The sequence below is a fragment of the Bipolaris sorokiniana genome (genome assembly GCF_000338995.1).
Source record: "Bipolaris sorokiniana ND90Pr unplaced genomic scaffold COCSAscaffold_2, whole genome shotgun sequence".
Lineage (NCBI taxonomy): Eukaryota > Fungi > Ascomycota > Dothideomycetes > Pleosporales > Pleosporaceae > Bipolaris > Bipolaris sorokiniana.
Window position 1 is genome coordinate 2,175,395 of NW_006911896.1, and position 20,236 is coordinate 2,195,630.

At 52.8% G+C, this 20,236-nt stretch overlaps 9 protein-coding genes across 9 annotated transcripts; 4 read left to right on the plus strand and 5 right to left on the minus strand.

The window, feature by feature from the left end:
- Positions 1-606: 606 nt before the first annotated feature.
- Positions 607-3,899, minus strand: COCSADRAFT_109366 (uncharacterized protein). Its single transcript, XM_007697995.1, has 2 exons — positions 1,897-3,899; positions 607-1,851 (listed from the first exon to the last, which is right to left on the minus strand). Exons 1-2 carry the CDS (start codon positions 3,713-3,715, stop codon positions 683-685), a joined length of 2,988 nt encoding a protein of 995 aa, XP_007696185.1. The 5' UTR covers positions 3,716-3,899; the 3' UTR covers positions 607-682.
- A 130-nt stretch (positions 3,900-4,029) lies between these two features.
- On the minus strand, positions 4,030-4,889 carry COCSADRAFT_274808 (uncharacterized protein). Its single transcript, XM_007697996.1, has one exon. The coding sequence runs from the start codon at positions 4,803-4,805 to the stop codon at positions 4,344-4,346; it is 462 nt and encodes a 153-aa protein (XP_007696186.1). The 5' UTR covers positions 4,806-4,889; the 3' UTR covers positions 4,030-4,343.
- A 459-nt stretch (positions 4,890-5,348) lies between these two features.
- COCSADRAFT_109369 (uncharacterized protein) lies at positions 5,349-6,776 on the minus strand. The gene is made up of 7 exons (XM_007697997.1): positions 6,628-6,776; positions 6,423-6,563; positions 6,258-6,346; positions 6,186-6,195; positions 5,918-6,084; positions 5,839-5,858; positions 5,349-5,786 (listed from the first exon to the last, which is right to left on the minus strand). Exons 1-7 carry the CDS (start codon positions 6,728-6,730, stop codon positions 5,456-5,458), a joined length of 861 nt encoding a protein of 286 aa, XP_007696187.1. The 5' UTR covers positions 6,731-6,776; the 3' UTR covers positions 5,349-5,455.
- Positions 6,777-7,195: 419 nt separating this feature from the next.
- On the minus strand, positions 7,196-9,473 carry COCSADRAFT_33513 (uncharacterized protein). Its single transcript, XM_007697374.1, has 5 exons — positions 9,149-9,473; positions 8,641-9,094; positions 7,489-8,516; positions 7,396-7,408; positions 7,196-7,324 (listed from the first exon to the last, which is right to left on the minus strand). Exons 1-3 carry the CDS (start codon positions 9,164-9,166, stop codon positions 7,654-7,656), a joined length of 1,335 nt encoding a protein of 444 aa, XP_007695564.1. The 5' UTR covers positions 9,167-9,473; the 3' UTR covers positions 7,196-7,324; positions 7,396-7,408; positions 7,489-7,653.
- A 1,142-nt stretch (positions 9,474-10,615) lies between these two features.
- On the plus strand, positions 10,616-13,345 carry COCSADRAFT_274863 (uncharacterized protein). Its single transcript, XM_007697998.1, has 2 exons — positions 10,616-12,249; positions 12,304-13,345. Exons 1-2 carry the CDS (start codon positions 10,793-10,795, stop codon positions 13,127-13,129), a joined length of 2,283 nt encoding a protein of 760 aa, XP_007696188.1. The 5' UTR covers positions 10,616-10,792; the 3' UTR covers positions 13,130-13,345.
- Positions 13,346-13,967: 622 nt separating this feature from the next.
- Positions 13,968-15,215, plus strand: COCSADRAFT_157056 (uncharacterized protein; the record flags this gene model as incomplete). Its single annotated transcript, XM_007697999.1, has 4 exons — positions 13,968-14,162; positions 14,220-14,269; positions 14,337-14,469; positions 14,550-15,215. 4 exons carry the CDS (start codon positions 13,968-13,970, stop codon positions 15,213-15,215), a joined length of 1,044 nt encoding a protein of 347 aa, XP_007696189.1.
- A 129-nt stretch (positions 15,216-15,344) lies between these two features.
- Positions 15,345-16,766, minus strand: COCSADRAFT_274878 (uncharacterized protein). Its single transcript, XM_007698000.1, has 5 exons — positions 16,545-16,766; positions 16,462-16,482; positions 16,280-16,411; positions 16,054-16,201; positions 15,345-15,975 (listed from the first exon to the last, which is right to left on the minus strand). The coding sequence occupies exons 1-5, from the start codon at positions 16,630-16,632 to the stop codon at positions 15,474-15,476; spliced, it is 891 nt and encodes a 296-aa protein (XP_007696190.1). The 5' UTR covers positions 16,633-16,766; the 3' UTR covers positions 15,345-15,473.
- Positions 16,767-17,012: 246 nt separating this feature from the next.
- On the plus strand, positions 17,013-18,513 carry COCSADRAFT_178433 (uncharacterized protein). The gene is made up of 5 exons (XM_007698001.1): positions 17,013-17,287; positions 17,340-17,455; positions 17,510-17,989; positions 18,043-18,190; positions 18,246-18,513. The coding sequence occupies exons 1-5, from the start codon at positions 17,104-17,106 to the stop codon at positions 18,266-18,268; spliced, it is 951 nt and encodes a 316-aa protein (XP_007696191.1). The 5' UTR covers positions 17,013-17,103; the 3' UTR covers positions 18,269-18,513.
- A 338-nt stretch (positions 18,514-18,851) lies between these two features.
- COCSADRAFT_178434 (uncharacterized protein) lies at positions 18,852-20,208 on the plus strand (the record flags this gene model as incomplete). Its single annotated transcript, XM_007698002.1, has 2 exons — positions 18,852-19,540; positions 20,193-20,208. 2 exons carry the CDS (start codon positions 18,852-18,854, stop codon positions 20,206-20,208), a joined length of 705 nt encoding a protein of 234 aa, XP_007696192.1.
- Positions 20,209-20,236: the final 28 nt, after the last annotated feature.

Consider the following 20,236-nt stretch of genomic DNA (forward strand, 5'->3'; position numbering starts at 1 on the left):
TAGAGTCTGCTCGTGAAATGGGAGGGGGAAAAGGAGGGATTCTTTTCTTGGATGGGGGACCTCAATCATCGTGATGGGCGGGGAAGAAGGCCCTTTTAGTGCCTTACTACATGATTTGCACATATCTGGTAATCTAGTAAAAGCTCAATGGTGTTTTTCTTTTTTTTCTACGGTGTTATCTTTTTTGTAATAGTTGTATGGGTCTGCGGTTTCTTAAACAGAAATGCAATAATAGACTTAATTGATTGTTATATTGTATTGAGTTGTTGTGATTGTGGTGTTAGGTGGAAGAGCGCCTGGGTAGGACTTTGAGCATCAGATTAGTTTACGGGAATGAATGTACATATATCGTCGAGAGTCTTACGGAGACTAAGGAACCGGGTCAAGTCATTGCCACACTCGTAGCACCTCCTAGATATATCTCAAGACTAATGCGATAACGGACGCGAGTGTGCAAAACATAGTGACCAGGCTATTGTAATCCTAGAATTGTCTACCAAACACGCTGCGTGTTGGATCAGGCAGGCGCGATACATCACTACAAGTAGACACACATACCACAAGGCAAGGCAACAAATCGTATAAACGAATTTTGGATAAACCAAAAGAACACATATAATCACATTGGAGAGCTATCTAGGAGATCCGGCAAAAAAACAGATCCCATTTTTTTCCCACGCTTTTATCGACCAGTCCCAATCGGACTCATGAAACCGTTGCTACCATTTGTTACGCTTCGAACCATCATGGGCTTGGTACTTTGGACAGGACTCATGGGATCCCTCTGGCTCGAAGTTTGGCTCGACGTACCCGAGCTCAAACTGCCACTCCCATGACTGCGGTTACGTCCATTGACGGGTCCAGGAGTATTGAAAGGATTGCCAAGCACATAGGGAGCCATAGAGGAGGGCTCATCGAAAGTGTCAGTGAAGCCAGATACGTTGGAAAGCATTGACGAAGAGCGACCACGACCGCCACGCATGGAACCAGGTGTGCTGTTCATGTGGGAGTTGAGTGATGGGAACGTGAAGCTGGCGAAACCGTTGTTATGAGGAGACATGCTTGTGCCAGGGAGATTGCCATCAGGTGTTGTCGGAACAGACATGTGTTGTTGGGCTTGCTGAATCATGAGCTCTTCGTAATGCTGCACGGTTTGCATGATTTGAGTAGTCGAGAGATTTTGCTCTTCAGTTCGCCTTTCGTAGTTGATGATGTTGCTCTGATATTGATGCTCGACTTCAGCGCGCTGTGCTCGCAAAGCTGCACGTTCTTGCTCTCTTCGTTGCTTGGCGGTGAAGCCTTCGGCATTGGCGGTGACAAGACGGTCGTGCTGCTCGTTGAGCCTGGTTTGACGCTGCTGAAGACGCTCTCTCTTCTGGTAAGCGTTGTTGATGTCATTCTGGACGCTTTGAACCTGGCGCTCAATCTCTTCCTTGGTCTTGTCGAACTCGCTCGCAACGGCATTCTTATTGTCACGCTCCTTCTTCCATTCGGCTTTCTTGGCTGCGGCTTCCTTGGATTCCTCTTCGGGAATGCATCCCAGATTCTCTGCTTGAAGGGCAAAATCTGCGGCTGCATCATCGGCCTGGCGAATATTCTGGGTGAATTGGAGGACACGCTGGCGTTGGCGTTCATCACTGCCACCGGCGTTGGCAAGGCGGTTTCCGAGAGTATCCACCTCTTTCTTGATATTGGTGATGGCAGTTTTGTGGTCCTTTTTGTTCCGCTTCAGGCGATTGCGTTGCTCTTGTAACTGCTGATCGGCTGCCGCAATAGAGTTTTTCAATGTCGTAGTAGGCGAAGAAGGTCGTAGGGTCTGATGCGCTGGCGGGGAGGCAATGGAGGCTAAAGCTGACCGCGTTAGCAAAGAAATATAGCATAAACTGTAGTTCTTACCGAGCTCGGTGACAGGGCTGGCCGAGGTAATAAGGCTTGCTGAGTAGAAGACTTCGTTGTCGTTGGTCCTGACAAACTCGCAGTAGTAGTTGGACAGTGCCGTTAACCCAAAAATCTCCCCTACCCAGTAGCCCGTTCCCTCCTGACCTTCAAAACCAACAGGTTCGCTTTGCCGGATCCGGGCAGAGCTCCAATCGGCGCCATTGACACGGATGTAGAATGGCTTTGACTTGTCGATGCCGGATCCGAGGCTCGAATCTTCCTCGTTCTGCTCCTGAATACTAGTTCCACCAGCTAAACTAACACGAAATGAAATGTCGGAAAAGCCGACTTCTGAAATCCAAACACGATCGTCTTCCGGTCTCCAAACAGCGTTTCCAATGTGATTTGCGTCTTTTGCGTTAGCCTCGTCGGCATCGTTTGCCGCCCGGCTACTCTCCATTTCTTTTAAAACAGTAACTTTTGTACTTGCAAGGGCAGCCCAAAACGGCTGCTGACTCCGAACATGAGTGGCTTGCTTTCTCTTCCTCCTACCACTACTTGCTTTATCCTTGTGTGCGTGTACGGCGGGCGACGGCCCCGGGGGGCGGCCGTCGGTGCTCGAGGCATTGGGCACATCGGCAGCTGGTTCATGGTTAATTGAGTTGGAGCGTTGAAGCACACCGGATTCGGGGTCTGTCTTCTTGCCAGTAGGTAGAGTTGTGTGTTCTCGTCGAGACAGAGAGCGTCGGATGATGCGAACGACACCTTGGGCTAGAATATGAATACCCAGGAGGCTGCGAGGCCATCCGTGGGGGGTTGAGAAGCTTTCCAATGAGGTCGGCGTACTCGGGGGGCTCGTCAAAAATTCAAGGCCTCCCCGGGCGAGCCCTGTCCAAAGAAAGTGGACAATGTGTTGCCGGAGAGGCCTAAATCTGAAGATGTGGCTGGTGAAAATAATAAGAAAGCATATGATAATGCTATTGGTTGTGCCCTTTTTTCCGGCTGCAGCTCCTCCCAGAGCGATGGCAATGACGGCCTGTGCCAGGTCGAGGAAGAAGTTCTGGGCAGGGACCCACAGCAACAGCCATATCATAAGAATGACGGTGTCGGCAATGATTGTGGTGAAGAGCGAGGGCGTGCCGCCGGAGCCCTGGAAGATGTCGGTAAAGGAGGGGAAGGCAGAGAGGGCGGAGAGGGGGGTACCAGCCTGGGGCGGGACAAAGGTGAGGGTAGCGAAGAGAAACTGAACGACGGTGAGGACGGTTGGAGGGAGCTGGAGGAGGATGATGAGGATGGCGAGCACGTCCCGCAGCGGACAGGACGTGAGAATGGTGGCGGGGACAGAGAGCATGGTGGTCATGGACAGCGAAGCGTGCTTGGAGCCTGTGGTGTCTGCGCGGCGGAGAGTCGATGACATGGGGTCAAAGGGAGCCGTAGCATTGTCGTAGGGGCGACAGGCATCTGTGGAATTGTCGTTGGAGGCGTCCGAAGCGGCGCGCGTGCGGTCGTGTGAGCGGGCGTGGGGGGCAGCGGGAGTGGTGATGGCGGAGGAGGCGGAGGGGGTGGCCGACGAGGCAGAGGACGACAAGGCGGCGGCGGCGGCAGGCATGGTGGCAGTGGCGGCGTCGTGGTGAAGGAGCGTGTTTGCTGGCGCCGTGTCACTGCTGTCTACTACATGGCCAGGCTGGGGCCTGGGCTGTGCCGTAGTCTTCCCATTGGGGGCGTTGGCACTGAGGGCCGGGTTGCTCTTCTGCTTGTCGATGCGTCTGCCGGGGGCGGCAAGGCCATTCTCGTGTCGCTTGTCGTGCGCCGCGGTCCTCTTCGACTTTGCTACCATAGACGGCGGTGCGGGTGCGGGTGCAAGCGGGCAAACGTCTCCCCGGCGAGACTCGACTGCTGCACAGGACGAGCCAGACTGGAAGACTGAGAGCCGCTGCTCGGTGGGGTGCTGTGAGGGCGAGGGGGGCGGCGAGGGGAAAGGGCAAGGGCGTCGTGTGCTGGGCGGCGAGGGATGAATGGGGGAGCAAGAGAGAGTGAGGTGCCCTGCGCGTGGCTACTCGCAGCTTTCCGCCTGTTGCCAAGCCACGCTGCTGTCTGCGCAACGTCAAGTGCAAAAAGGCAGAAAAGTCAGAGCAGTCAACCAGCACGGCGTGCCTTGATGGTGCCACTGGGCCCCCCTGGCCAGGGCATTGATTGCCGCTGCATTGCCAGTCAGTGCCTTTGCCTTTGCCATTGTCATCCGCCCTCGGTCCTTCGGCCTGCCACCTCTGCCGTACCGTGGTTTCACCTCAATCGCACACACACTCACATGCACATGTCCACGTCGGTACATGGATAGCACACATGAACATTGTACACCTAGGTACATGGAAGACGCCTGGCTCGTGGCTCTCTCTCCTGGCTCCGTCGATACCCACATCAGCCGAACTGACACCGATTCCTCTTGACGATGCCGATCGTGGCCACTAACCCACGATGGTTGCTGCGCGCAAGACATGCGAGCCAGACTGCCCGCCCATTTGGCCTGCCCGCACCGAGGCATTGCATCTACGTTGCGTCTGCGTTGCGTCGGGCGGGTCCTGTCTTGCCATTGTCTGCATCAGCTGCATCGTCATGCTCTTCATCCTTCTCGTCCCCATGCCCGTCCCCAGCATCATCACCACCATCACATTCGTGGGCGGGATTCCGCCGGCCTCTCTAGCATGGCCGTTCATTTGCGGGTGCCGGGACCCCCCTGTGCCACAGCCCGCTCCGGGCAAGTAAAAGTCGCGCTTTCCTCTCTTGACCGCATGCCATGAAGTCTCTGCAGCGGGCTCCCCCCCGCCAGCGATGCCGCCTATTACTCGCGTCTCTTGGTCTTCAGCGCGCAGAGACATAATGTACCTGACTTGGCCATGCTCATGCCAGCTGCCCAGACGGCACCACATCTAGTCCCTCGTCAATCTCGGGCACACGGTTCGGCTGTTGCAAACAAGGCCATCGGAGCATTTGTGTCAATCTGTGTGTATCTTGGATTGAGGCGAGCATAGCGCGCAAGCCATCCGCCCGCACATCCATGGCCTTTTCCGCAATCTGCACAGTGCCGGCGTGGAAGCTTAGCCCAACTGCGCCAATGGGAGCGGAGCAGCGTTGCAAACAAGGGAAAGCTTGACCATCACGCGTCCAACGGGCGCGCAGATCCCCATAACAGGCAATTCCCATCGCCCATCACGTGCAGATCCCTGCGCTGCCATACTACCATGTCTCTGCATATCTGCCCACTGCACCTATCCTGTACGCCAACTTGCATCCTTCCACCCGCCGTCAACAAGCCTCTTTTCTGCTGCTGCTATGGCATGATCCAGAACTACCTGCAAGAAACCCCGCATGTTGCATCAACTAAACTGCAGGCGACATGACGTGATATGCATGCGACGCCGCCCTCAACCAATCCTGCTCACCACTACACCACCATGTATATTCGTCCTCTGAGCAAAGCAATCATAAATTATGATTCATCCTTGTATTATTGATTCTTCTCACTCATCAATCCCGCTGCTCATGATATGGCCAGTATCAGCGATATGCTGTTACAGGCTTATGCATCATTTGCACTTCCAAAGTCCTCCTTAGCATCTGGCCTGTCCCAGCTTCCCTTCTCCAACGCTCTCACCCTATCCAATAGCACCCTGACCCTACCACTGTTTCTTGCCTTGGCCTGCTCCTGCAAATTGAATGTTTCCTGGAACTTTTCAACCATGAAAGGTGGCAGTGGTGACTTCCTGGCTGTTTTGTAGTCGTAAACTACAATGTCTTCAATACAACGCGCTGCCGGACGACGATGTGCTTCCGACAGAATCATGACATCGAGAATGAAATGATCACTACCTTGGCTAGGCTTGTTGCGGAGTTTGTGGAGTACCGTGACCCTGGTGGCGCACGTGTCAATACGGGACTGCTTCGTTATGTCGGCAAACACACCTGTCTGGCCATGTCATTGGCTGTATTCGATATTAGTAAACAGACAAACAAAAGCAAAGAGTAGAGTGCGTCTACTTACAAATTTGTAGTCTGTCTTGATGCTCCGCAGAATCAAGCCAACACTCTTTGGTGTCATGAGCTCCAACCATTCAGCCCGATGCTGCGGGTCACTAGCCGCAAATTTCAGTGTCCAGTTGACCCGGGCAGACTCTGCGTATCGATTGTACATGACATTATTCACGTGACCTGTGAACGATTAGAGACTTTCCCTGTACATGACGAGGTCTTTAGCTGAGTACCCTTCAAGTTGATCAGCAATCATTCACTAGCGCATTGGAATCGGCCTACCATGCTATCCTGCACGCAGTAAACATCCACATTAGCAGTCGTCTACAAAAGTCTTGGGTGATGAAGCTGACCATCTCTCCCCAAACAACCTCTTGCCGGTAGAGTCCACGCCATTGCTTGCCAGTGAGAAAGCCCTCGCTTCCGGCTACAAGTTCTCTCCCTTGGTAAACACGAGCAAGTTAGCATCTTCGTCACGCACAAACACTTGAAAAAAACATGTCAAGTTGAATGCTTACAATCTTCCGATGTCTCTTGCAATATCGAGCCGGCCTCCTCGACTTGTGCTGGATTGATTCCAAAACTAATGCACTTTCCAATGCGCAGCTTGACATCTGAGAGCCATCTTGGGCTGAGAGCAGCGGTGGCAGGTGCGTTGTCTGCATGCACAGTACATGGTGATTAGTTGATCATATCGTACCTTCTTAAAGTATATCTACGTACCACTTGACGTCGACTGATGCCGCTGAAAAGAGACACGCTGCACACCTGGAAGCTGCCTAATCGGCTTCACCCCGCAGACAATTGAGCGTAGTAATGGCGGCATGACGAAAAGGAATAATACAGAAAAGTTTGAAAATGCGCTGCAAAAGCAACACGGCGAACCTAGAGATGGCAATGTGCAGATAGCGGCAAAGCAGCCGAGGTCCCCGCTTCTCCAGCTCTCCACCTCGACTCGACCAACCTTACGTACCTATGTACCTACGTCAGGAACGCGGTCCGAGCGCATCCTTCCATCACACTACGACATACCTCGTCGTGTACCCAGCACACGCCATCTATAACGAAAAGAAAAGTACCAATTCAAGTATACAAAATTTTTTGGGACCCTTCTTACAAAAAGAAACGAAACTCTATTCCACTCCACTCCATCTACTTCAGACATGACTACTCCAAACCCAGCGCTTCGCCATCAAGTCATCCGGATCTACAAGGGTCCGTCGTACTCCCACGTAACCCCCCCAATCGTTACCAAACTTATACTCACATGGAACAGACTTGCTTTACATGGGCCGGGAGTACCCTCAGGGGTACGATTACTTTCGTACGCGTCTACACAAGGCCTTTGCAAGCCAGCGGCATTTGACCGACGAGGCCAAGATCAAGCAAGGTATCGAAAGGGCAGAGTACGTGAAGAAAGGTTAGTCTTCTGATAATCTATCCATCCGGGCACATGTTCACTGCTAATATATATATATATATATGGTTTAGAAATTGAAGCTTTGTAAGTCCAAGCTATGAAGACGAAAAGAAAACATTTCGATATGAAAAGTTAATTTTTTTTTGGCTGATAACATAGTACAGATACTATCTCAAGCGCTATCGTACTCTGCGCCAGCGCTACGATACAGGTGCCTAGCCACTGACAAACACGAACTAACATCTGCCAACGATGGCCTGCCGTAGACCGGGATATCACAGAAAGAAAAACAAAAAGCTTAAGAAAACAGAGGTTACACCAATCAAATTTCAGACCTTTTTGCACCACCAGATTCCAATTTCAAGACACTCGCCACTCGAGGCTCCTTTTTGCTCGAGCAGGTCGTTGATCATGGAATTCCAGTAGCGCTGCCATTCCTCCTGATTCTTGCCGCTGACATCCTTGAGCAGCGGCTCGAGGCTTTCAATCAATTGAATAACAACAAGGAGCGCTGTGTGTCGCAGGGCCGCTTGTTCCTGCGTCAGGGTAGAGCCATCCATGGTTGACCCGCCTATCTTGAGCTTCCCAGCCTCACTCCCTCGTCGCTTCATTGTGTCGCCCGCTGCTTCGCGTTCCCAGCGCGGCTCGCCAAGCGGAATCGCCACCCGGCGGTTTTCTACCTCGCACAGTGTCTCCGTCTCCTGGAGCAATATCTGAGAGATACGCGAACACGGGGTTGGAGAGAGTTTGCGTCGGCCCAGGGCTTCTTGAATCCACGCATTTGCATCTTGGAGGTACTTGTTCTGGACGTCGGTGAAGGGCGTCGTGTGCGAAATAAGAAACGTCCCAGTCGATACGGCACAGGCGTAATCCTGCGGATTCTTGCCTGGCGGAGGCGGGGGATGAGGCATGATGGAACGGATAATGTGATCAGTCTCCCACATCTCTAGCGTGCCGCCGGACTTGAGAATGCGGATGCACTCGTCAAGCGTCCTTTGTGTTGGCGCGCCCAAGGGAACTACCATGCTCATGTCTTTCATGACTACAATGTCAAACTCCTCATCGTCAAACGGCAGTGGCAACTTGCGCAAGTCATGCTGCACAAATTTCCAGTCAATGCCCTGCCGCTGCAAGTCTCCGGCTACATGGACAATGTCCAGCCCGGTAAAAGAAACGTCTTCGTAGCCCTGACCTGGTTCATGGTTAACACTGAGTGGCAGCTGGGTATGCAGATATGGCGAAAAGGGAGTCGCAGGCCTCCACCCGGACAGTCCGGACAGCCCGGACAGCCCGCCAAGGTCAGCAGGTTTACGTACCACTCAACCATTCGTGACAGACAGCCGACCAGTATCCAGTGCCGCACGCGACTTCCAAGACTTTTTTCGGGGCGTGTGATGGGGTAGAGCCTAGGGCCCTCCCGAAGACGGCCGTGGCAAGAAGGGTCTGTAGATTCTGACGGTGGAGTTCGGGAAGATCGCATGGCAGCGGGTAGCCTTGAGCGCGTCGGATGTATCTGCGGCCATGGCGCAGGATGAAGGGTTCGTTGGGGGTGGTGCCGTCGTCCTTGGTACTCAGGGTCGAGTTGCTCGACATGGAGCCCCTGGTGATGTCCATGGTGGAGTGAGGGCGCGGGCCAGACGAGGCGGTGGTCGAGGACGCAGAGATGGTTCTACCAAGGGCGTCGGTGGTGGCCAGATCCCATTGCTTTGCTTCGACAGTCTTTGGGCGCGATGGAGGGCTGGCCGTAGGGTTGGCGCCGTAGTAGCGGTACTGGCGAGGAAATTAGCTCAATGTAATTCGAAACAGCGTCAGCAGAGTCCTTGCCAGCTGCCAGTCTCCCATCGAGACCGTCTGGAAACGTGATTAGAGTTATCCAGCCTACTCCGACCCTTGCCCCACTGTTTTTTAGCGGGAGCGTGATATTGGCCTTGTCCCTGGCCGTCTGGTAAGCACGTGTAGGCGAGTCAGCAGTCAACGAGTGGGACAGCGGAGCAGCAAGAGCGGTTGTGGTAGCAACGGTGTGCAGTGCAGCAGCAGAGGGATGTCAGAGTAGGCTGAGGTGTCAGCATAGTTGAAGCGCGTGTGCGAGTGGAATGTGTCTAGTATGTATGTATGGGGATGGGGTGAGCTTTCAATGGATGCATCTCGGTTTCGCACCCGGGTGTACAAGGCCGCTCAGGTGAGGAGTTCTGGATCATGCCGAGGAGACATCTCCAATCACCGTCTGCGGCTGTGTGATGCCCCCCGGATTTCCAGGGCAAATCCGCTGGGCAAAATGTGGGCGCTGTGGCCGAAGCCGAAGCTGCTCTGGAGGGCCGCCGTATGCATGGGCGCGGCATCGGCCGACGGTGCGCGCTGCAGGTGATGGCATCCATGATTTGCGTAGGGAGTGCCTCATAGGCTAGCCGCAGCAGTGTGTATATATGCACATATGTCAGTACATGTCTATTTGGTATACACACACGTGTGTGATTGCGTATCTGGGCTATGAAGTTTTTTTTGGAGACCCAGCGTCTACTGCCATTATTACCATGTGTGTACGTATGTGTCCATACATATACACATGTACGTATGCATATCTACGTAGGTACTATTGCTGCTGCTGCTGTCCCATGGGGCCCTCATGAACCTGAATGCCCGCGCGGACCACCTCCTCGAGTGTGTCCTACATGTCCTGTAGACACTTCCCCCAAAGCAGCACTGTCCGAGAGACATTCCCACCGGTCACACTGCTACTACTACTGCTGCAGCCCAGACATAGGATGCGTGCACTACCAAGGCCGGCACGCGAGGGGACAGATGTGTCGTTTCAGCGCACCAGATCGACGCTTCCACTATGTCACGTGTGCCGCCTAGCGGCACCCCCATGCATCGGGCAAGGTTCGACTCTCAGGCTTCACGTATCGCATTACTACGCTCTCTATTCTTCACAGCGCTGCAGTTGGACTCTCTCCCCGTCTGTCTGGTACAATTGCGACTGACAGCAAAATACTGCGCGCTCTTTGACATGCTCCGCTCTTGTAAGTACGCTGCTTTCCACCCGCTTCCACCAGCACCCACTGCAGCTCCAACCTCTTTGATTCCCCACCACCGCAGAGCTGACTGTTCCAGAACAATAGCCTGCCGACATATCAATACACATAGCAGCGCCCCGGTTCTTTCACCGCCATTACCCAGAGCCTCGAGCGAACCCTAACCCGCGCTCACTGCCAACTCCCCGCTTTAGACCACCACCCTCACTCGCGAACCGCCGACGCCTCCAGTACATGGTGCACAGCTCCCGCCTCTGCTAGCGCGTGCTCATGTCGAGGAGTCGTAAGGGCGCCCATGTTAGAACGAAGAAGATCGCGTGCCCGAACCCTACCGCCTGCCCGACGCCTTCATTAGCCATAGCGACCAGGGCCTTTCGCTCTCGATACACACGGCCGCCTGCGGGCCCCTCGAAATCATCCGCCGGAACTCCCTTAGATGGCCGAGTACTCGGTATACCCCAGGGGAACCGGCCAATCCTTTTTTCCACGACACACTCAGAACACACGAAACCTTCCCACCCGCGCGCGATCCCCCACAACTAGCGCCCGCATCCCCTTCAATAACCCCGATACCCCTTCGCCAGCTCGATCTCCTGGGCGCCAATCGTCTCCGCAGCAATTCGGTATGTTCAACCAGGGCCATGGGCACCAGGGCCACAACGTTATGATGAACGGGCGGACAGGGCAGCAAAACTATGCTGCTATGCAAATGGGCCTTGGCAAGCCTTTTCAGCACAATCAGCACCACCAGCATCAGCATCAACATCACCAACAACATCAAGATCTTACTGGGAACAGCCATGTGGGACAATACAACCACCAGCACAACATCTCGAGCGGGGGCATGTCCAACGTTCAGCCCCACTTTACCCCCGGTCATCTCCAAAATGGTACCCCGAACAGCGTACACAGCGGTCTCAGCAAGCCACAGACCGAGCATTGGCAAGAGCAATTGAGGCTGCACCAAACAGCGCGTGAAATGACGCAGGCTCACTCGCACGCCAGGATCCATCCGAGTGTCAGCAAGAGCATCGTGGCTGGAACAACCAATGGGATGCAGAAAGAGGCGGACAAGGAGGAGCGCAACAGACCTGCTGCCCAGCGAGCAGAAGACGCAAAAGACCAGCATATATGGACCATCCTCGACTTTGGCGGCCAGAACCTCAAAGTTATTACCCCCGCGCTATTCGCCTACACCTTTCTCACGAAGCTCTATCTCAATTCGAACAAGCTCACTAATGTTCACCAAAAGATTGGACAATTACGGAACCTTACGCACCTCGACCTTTCACTCAATAACCTGCAATACCTACCCCCAGAGATTGGCATGCTTGTAAATTTGAAGCAGCTGTTGCTATTCGACAACCACATCGAGAATTTGCCGTATGAATTGGGATCTTTGTATCAATTGGAGATGCTTGGTATTGAGGGCAACCCGATTCAAGATGATTTGAAGCAGATCATCATGGAGCAGGGCACCGGGGAACTCATCAAGCACTTCCGTGAAAATGCACCCGGACCAGAGGCACCACCCGAGCGAGACTGGATTGTCCTCGACGAGATCCAGGATACCTCCCAAGAAACTGTGAGTGCGTTGAGCTACAACATTCTGTGCGACAAGTACTGTACGCAATCACAATATGGTTACACGCCCAGTTCAGCGCTTGCATGGGAAAGTCGAAGGGAACTCATCTTGGCCGAACTGCGAGAGCGCGACGCGGACATTGTATGCTTGCAGGAGATTGACCAAGAAAGCTTCAATGAATTTTTCCGAGCAGCGCTTGCGCATAACGACTATAAGGGAGTCTTTTGGCCAAAATCCAGAGCACGCACTATGGCCGAGAGGGAAGCCAAGCTTGTTGATGGCTGTGCCATCTTCTACAAGAATAGCAAGTAAGTGAACTGAGACATGCATCTTTCTATTAGCAAAAATGCTGACTGGTATAGATACATCCTGCTTGACAAGCAATTGATCGATTTCGCCAACACGGCCATCAACCGACCCGACATGAAGGGCGAGCACGACATTTTTAATCGTGTCATGCCACGAGACGACATTGGAGTGCTCGCATTCCTCGAAAATCGAGCCACTGGCTCAAGATTCATTGTTGGAAATGTACACGTGTTCTGGAACCCTGCATTCCAAGACGTCAAGCTCGTGCAAGTTGCCATTTTGATGGAGGGAATCACCAAGTTCGCAACACAATGGACGAAGCACCCGCCTTGCACAAACAAGGTGGTATACCAGTTTACCAATGGTGACAATGACGAAGCAGTGGAGCCAGATCCGACCCAAGAGCCAGGACCATCCAAGGTGTACACCGACCCCGCCGACATCCCGGTGTTGCTATGCGGTGACTTCAATTCGCTGCCATCTTCTGGTGTTTACGACCTCATTACGAACGGCAACATTTCGAATGTGCACGCTGATTTGGGAAGCCGGAAGTATGGTAACTTCACACGAGACGGAATATCCCATCCTTTCAGCCTCAAGTCTAGCTACGCATCCATTGGCGAGCTGGCGTTTACAAACTATGTTCCACACTTCCAAGGAGTATTGGACTATATTTGGTACTCGACCAACACTCTGCAAGTGGTCGGCCTGCTTGGCGACATCGATAAGGGCTACCTCCAGCGGGTGCCAGGCTTTCCGAACTACCACTTTCCCAGTGACCACGTGGCTCTGTACGCACAATACATTGTCAAGAGCCGGAAAGAGGCAAAGAAGGTGTCTGAAGTCGACTTTGGGCCGAGTCGAGATCGGAGGAATTGACCGGTGTCGAGTCGGTCGGCCTCCGGGCATGTCAATAGGCTTGTGGTATAGCGTTCTCCGTCGTTTCCAAGGCGTCATTTACTCGGTGTTCGGTTGCTATCGTCTGCCCACAGCACTTTGGGCTTTATGGTGACAATTCAGAGTTGGCAATTGCAGGGTGAGTGGCTCGATAGACAGTGGGCGATGTGGTCATCCTGCAGAGGCATGGACAATGCCAGCGGCTAGTACACGAATCTCACATGAATGTTTGTTGTTCTATGTCTGGAACACGCTTTCTTTGGTAGCCTGACGACAGAAGAACCACTACTCTCTTTTCGGTGTGCGAAGCGTCTGATTGGTTCTGCGATAGGTGTTTTTTCTTTTCGCGATATGGGTTCTGTTTGATCTATTTTCTGGGTTTCTCTTGCGTTCTTCTTTTCTGCATTGTATCAACTAGGTAGTCGTTCCCCAAAAAAAGGCCGAGTCGCTTGCTTCCAAGCTTGTCTGACTAAGGTTTATCTGTTCAAGACAAAGTTTGATCATGTGATGAATGCAATGAATACGAGCAAAGTGAAATGGTGCAATTGAGGGAAGGCAGGCCGCTGTGGACGTGGGTCCGTAGCCACCAATGGGTTCATGAGGTGGGATAAGGGGCGACAATTCGCTGGGTGGGGAGCAGGCTAGCTGGTGAGGGGGAGGTCTTAGACTCGCTTGACCGCCGCAATGATGGGACCCACTTGGACAGCATCAACGTGCGCTCCTTGACTACTCCTCCAGAGCCGCGCAACACGTAACTCTTTTGCACACACTCTCTTTACACCCTTCTTGCATCCGCCTGTCCTCTCACATACACGATATCATGGCAGCTGCACCACCCGCCTCTGAGCTCAAGCTCGACCCCAAGTATGACGATTACGATTATCCCACTGTTTCTCCCACCGCTCAGAGTGGACATCCCGGTCATACCACGCCAGAGCAAGATGCAGCTCTGGTTGAGCTCAGGACTGCCTTGGAGCAGGCTGGTCACACCAAGAACCTCGATACTTTGACTCTAGTACGCCTATGAGTATCTGTGAGAGCCCGGTCGACCCCTATGCTAAACATTTCATAGCTACGATTCCTCCGCGCACGAAAGTTTGATGTTGAACTCTCGAAAAAGATGTGAGTCTACATGACTACTGCATACAGGAAAAAAATGGTGCAGAACAGGCCTGCTAATAGGTTTCAGGTTCATTGACTGTGAGAAGTGGAGGAGCGAGTATGCTGGCGTAGGTGTCGAGGAGCTTGTCCGCACTTTTGACTACACCGAACGGCCCCAAGTTTTTGAGTACTACCCCCAGTACTACCACAAGACTGACAAGGTACGTCTGCAATCCGCTACATATAAATATGGACTTGTCGAAGCCATATGTCAACAACTAGACCGCTAATTGCTCCGTAGGACGGCCGCCCAGTGTACATTGAGCAGCTTGGCAAAGTCGACCTCACCGCACTCAACAAGATTACGACCGAAGAGCGTATGATCCAGAACCTTGTTTGCGAATACGAAAAGATGGCCGATCCGCGTCTGCCCGCTTGCTCGCGCAAGTCTGGCTATCTACTTGAGACATCATGCACAATCATGGACCTGAAGGGCGTTGGTATAGCCAAGGCAACGTCTGTATACGGCTACCTGGGCAAAGTCTCCACCATCAGCCAGAACTACTATCCCGAGCGCCTGGGAAAGATGTACATTATCAACGCTCCCTGGGGGTTCTCGGGTGTGTTCAGCGTGGTCAAGAAGTTCCTCGACCCCGTCACAAGCGCCAAGATCCACGTATTGGGCAGCGGATACCAAAAGGAGTTGTTGGCTCAGGTGCCTGCGGAGAACCTGCCTAAAGAGTTTGGTGGAACTTGCCAGTGTGAGAAGGGCTGCTCATTGAGCGATGCGGGCCCTTGGTGGGACGCCCAATGGGCAAAGGAGCCCAAGTGGGCAAAGAAGAGCGATGGTGATGCGATTAACAACACTGCTATTCCTCCCCAGACGACTGAGGGCACCCCTGGTGCTGCACCTGCTGCGCCTGCCGGTACTGAACCTGCCGGTGCGCCTGCGCCGGCCGCTGCCTAATTAGTTAGCATGACGATCAATAAAGGAGCTGAAGGCTTTAGAGTATGTTGATTGTTTGGTGTAGCAGTAGTAGTAGTAGCCGTAGTCGTAGTAGCATGGCGTGTTTAAGTTGTGAAGCATACAAGTATAGAGTCAAGAAGCTCAAATCAAGTTTTAGAGCACAAAAGCGCCTCCTTTGAATCCATGACCATTGGTGAAGACTATATTTAAGAGGCGCCGCACTTTACTGGCACCATTGCCATTCTTCCACTTGATTGACTATATGTACCTGCCCTGGGGATCCAGCCTATCCATCAAGTCCATGGACTTCTCATACATGGTAAAGACAATACCGCCACTAAGAATCAATCTCCCCAGCCTAGGCAGAGCCCCCGACCAAAACGTGAGCAGACCCTCATCCCTAAATATCTTGGCCGCACAATCAAAACTATTCTTATACGAGCTCCTCGCCTCTATCGACTGCATCCTCGTCTTGACCGTGTCAATCGGCATAGTCGTGTAAACCGTAACGATGCCCGCCAGTCCTCCAAGCCCAAACGTGCTAATCGCACCGAGTTTCTCGCCTGGGGCGACATATGATTGGGCCAATTGCTTGAACGACGTGTAACTCGAGAAGCGCACGGCTGAGTTGGCAGCTTGACGCGCGGTTGTGGGCACGAAACCCTGGAAGAAACCTCGTATGCCTTTTTCTTGGGCGATGACCTTGGAGCCGTGCAGGAAGCCGCGCATGCGTGGGTTTGCGGATTTGCGGTCGTCGATACTAGACAGAGAGAAGAATGGTCAGCTGGGAGAGTGCGTGTGCGGGGGAGGAGGATGTGGGTAAAATGTATATACGTACAGTTGTGTCTTTATACTTTCAAAAGGCGTGACTGCCAATAGCGATTCTGTAGCTCCAGCGCCGAAACCCGCAATGACGGTTGCGGGACCAGAGACTTTGCCTTCGGCGTCGGCGAGGAGGTTCTTGTACATGTCGAATGCGACAAAGCCTGCATAACTTTTGTGTCAGTTCCAGCCAAAAGAGAAAAAAAGCTCATGAGAGATTATGACTGTGTGTGGCAACGTACGTATACCGGCCTTGAGCGAATTGCCAATAATCAGTGTCGTGCATCCTGCGTACCATTGCTTTCCGAATGGCGGCCATGGTAACTTCTTCCCATCTGGTAATCGTCGGTTGAGCTGCGATCGTGTCTTTGCGACTATGTTTTGGTTAGCGCGGTGTGGGTAAGGTGGATTATATGGAGCGTACACTCTGCAGGATATGTGATTGCTAGAGTAAAGAATCAGTACACTATCTTTTTCTGTCCGTTGATCGGAATGGTGGATGTTTACAAATTTCAACGGCGCCGGCTGTTGCGCCTGCCAGGATGGAGCGCATAGCACTTGGCTTCTTCTTCTTCTCTGATTGTGCAGTCGCCATGATGGCTGGACTGGGCTCTACAAGAGCACGTATGGTTATGTGCTACGGTGAGGCCGGACTTTTTTTGCGCTTGCAGACCGCGGCGTCCTGTGGTCAGTGACTCGAAATAGTGACGTGACGTAGTATTGATATCGTGACTGAACTCGCGACAGATGCTACACGGGTATTGGGTTCAATTGCAGTTTGCGAAGAAGATGCGAATGTCGCTTTTGTGCCCCCAAACGCCCGCGACCCAGAGTACGTATTGCAGTCGAACTTGTTTGCATTATTATCCACGCCCGGAGGTAAGCAGTCGGCGCCGCAATTCGGCGCCAAGCCCATCCCACCTCACATCAACCTTGTGGTCCCCGCAAGCTCGGGCCCTCGAAAAGTTACGTCTCCCGCCGCCTACGCATTTGTCGCTCTTCTTTCTTCACGAACCAATTGCTGCCATCGTATTTTGCAAAGCCAACCATAAATCCTGCGAATACAATGCTTTCTCTACGAAACCTCGCCCGCAGCGTCCCGCGGTCCGCCGCTCGCTTTTCCACAAAAGCAGTGCGCCCGCAAGCTGCTCTGCGCCAGACAGCTGCTTTCCAGCCAGCATGGACTGCCGCTGTGCCCAGGCTCACAGCCTCTTTCTCCATGTCTGTAGCAAGGAGAGATGATAGTGGTAGTATGTATTGCGCATATTCAAATTAGACTCTGTTGGCTAATGCAAATAACAGTCAATGAAGAGTTGGTTGCGAAGCTCCACAGCGAAATCGCCATGGAGGAGAGCATGAAGGAGGATGATGATCTCTCCGCAAACATCAAGGAATACCTTGAGAATAGCCCCTTTGAGGTTAGAATTTCCACATATTTGAATATCCATAGCCAAATACTCACGTTGACATAGATTGAGGACCAGGATGGCAACCAAGAAGTCGTCCTGACCCGCACGTACAATGACGAAAAGATCCGCATCACCTTTACCACTGCCGACCTCAACACCAACCAGCCTGGCGATGAGTTTTCCGAGGACAGCGCCTTGTACGATGATGCCGATATGGATGTGCAGTCTGGAGGCGCAAACACCAAGGGTGCCATCAACCAGGGCAAGACTCCAGATGGAAATATCCGTGTAGCACCCGAGGACCGCGTTTCTCCTGCCGACCGTGAGGAGCTTGAGGATGACTATGAGAACGACGAGTCACAGCAGGGCTTCCCTGCCCATGCCAGCATCCGCATCGAGCGTCCCGGCAAGGGCGCTTTGGCTATCGAGGCTACTGCTCAGGATGGCGACTTCTTGATCGAGGATCTCTACTACTTCCCATCGGCTGATTTGGCTGATCCTGCCACCGCTGAGAAGGACTGGGCAAGGCGTGCGCTCTACACGGTATGTATCTACGACTTGATGTCTTGGTCCGTCTTGGATCTAACTTGCAACAGGGTCCTCCTTTCAACAACCTAGACGAAGATCTGCAGATTTTGCTTGAAAAGTACCTCGAGGAGCGGGGCATCAACACTCGTCTTGCGCTCTTCATCCCCGACTATATTGACCACAAGGAGCAGAAGGAATACGTCAGGTGGCTTAACAGTAGGTCGCCCCATGTGAATAACAAAAAAATCCTTGGCACTGACAAAATCATTAGACATTAAGAACTTTGTCGCATAAGTTCGAACTGGACTACTTCACAGCTATGTGTAAAACACATTGGCACGACGAAATGACGCTTCGATGAGGGTAGACTGAGTCCCTTTTGTATAATCTAGTAACTCATAGTGGGGTGTTTTTTGTAAGATAGTTGGTGAGATATCTCTTCTTTATGCCACCCGAGGTCACAGTTAAGGATGCCTTTTATTGGCCAAAACGAAACGAATAAAAGAGTTTGAAAGTTACTGCTGTTGTAATGTGAGACGCTGTTTGCAGAGACAAAGGACGACCTGCGGCACAGTGCTTGCTACTTTATCAGTGCGTTGCGACAAAGACAATGCGTGCTAGCCTCAAGGACTTACAAGACCATCCTTTCGTCAATGAATCTTCATGCAACACTAATCATTAACAATCAAAACAACTGAGGATTTTATAGTGAGAGCACACTTAGTCTCAAAAAGACTGAGATCTTGGACTTTTTCTATCAGGACTGTATTTTCGAATATTTTGCCTTGGTGAACAATTGGGAATCAGGTGGTTTCTGGGCAAAGTAGAGAAGAGCTAGACATTAGATTTGTGATAGAGGAAGAAACGGCCACGAACTATGGTACCACGCAACGTCCGATCCGAGGCAAATCAAGTCTCGTCACGTAACTCTTCATCGCCATATGATTGGAGAGACGTACAGACTGCGCTCTCAAGCCATGTCATACATGCAAGTTCGCCAGGCTCTCCTACCAGCCGTTCAACACGCCAGAGTACGCCAAAGACCAACAAAACCCCATACATAACCAAAGACAACGCCCATGAATTCACCCCGACAAGCACCATCCTCGTGGGCCCCAAACACACACCTTTCCACCTGCACACCCACCTCCTAACCCAACACTCGTCCTACTTCCGCGCCGCCCTCGGTGGCCCCTTCATCGAATCAACCACAAACACCATCACCCTCTCCGACATCTCCCCCTCCCACTTCTCCCTCCTAGTAACCCACCTCTACACCTCCCGCATCCCGCACCCCTTCAAAGAGGGAAAACCAGCCTACTACACCCTGCTCCACAGCTATGCCCTCGCCGACCGCCTGGGTCTCGAAGCCGCGCGCAACGCTATCATCGACACGTTAAGCGCATTAGCCGACTCAACGAATAGCGTGCCGACGCCGTCGGATACGTGGATGTTGTACGATGAGATACGGGAAAATGCACCGGTGAGGCGGTTAGTCATTGATCTTTTTGTGTTCAAGAAGACGGATCGGTTGGTCGAGGGGCATCCCGAGGAGTGGCATCCAGGGTTTATGCGGGATTTGGTGGTGGGGTTGAAGAGGCCGGGGGAGCAGGCGGTTAGGAGGCATGGGTTGAGGGTTTGGTGTGCGGTCGAGTGGGGGGAGGCGAGGGCGTGTGAGGGGTGTAGGGGCGTGGTGGTGCCGGGGCAGGGGACGGTGAGGTGTGAGGGTTGTGGGGGGGTGTTTTGTAATGTTTGTGTTGGGGAGGGGACGGCGGTGGCGGGGTGGGAGGATGAGGAGGAGGCGAGGAGGCGTGGGGATGGGGAGGTGCAGGCGAGTCCGGGGAGAGGGGAGGTGCAGGCGAGTCCGGGGAGAGGGGAAAGGAAGGCGAGGAAGGAGGGTAAGTGGGAGGCGTGTAAGCCGTGGAGGGGGGCGAAATGTTTGCTTTATCATGAACATGACGAGACGGAAAAGTGTGTTGATCTTTTGGGGTAGTAGTGTTGTAATAGTCGGAATGATGCTATCAGAATGTCTATTGAACATCCATCGTCCCGTGATGTGCTCGCAACCACCACATGCCTCTTTCCCTGGAAGAAAAAGAGACAGAAAGCTTGTTGATTGCCGTTTGAGAACATGAATCAGTAGTTTGAGCTTCAGTGCCCTTTCATAGCTGCACCTCTAACGGACTAAATTGTAGTTTCCAATCTGAGAATTCAACAGTGAAGTTGTCAAGTGAACTGACTTGTAGCTATCACACTACACCA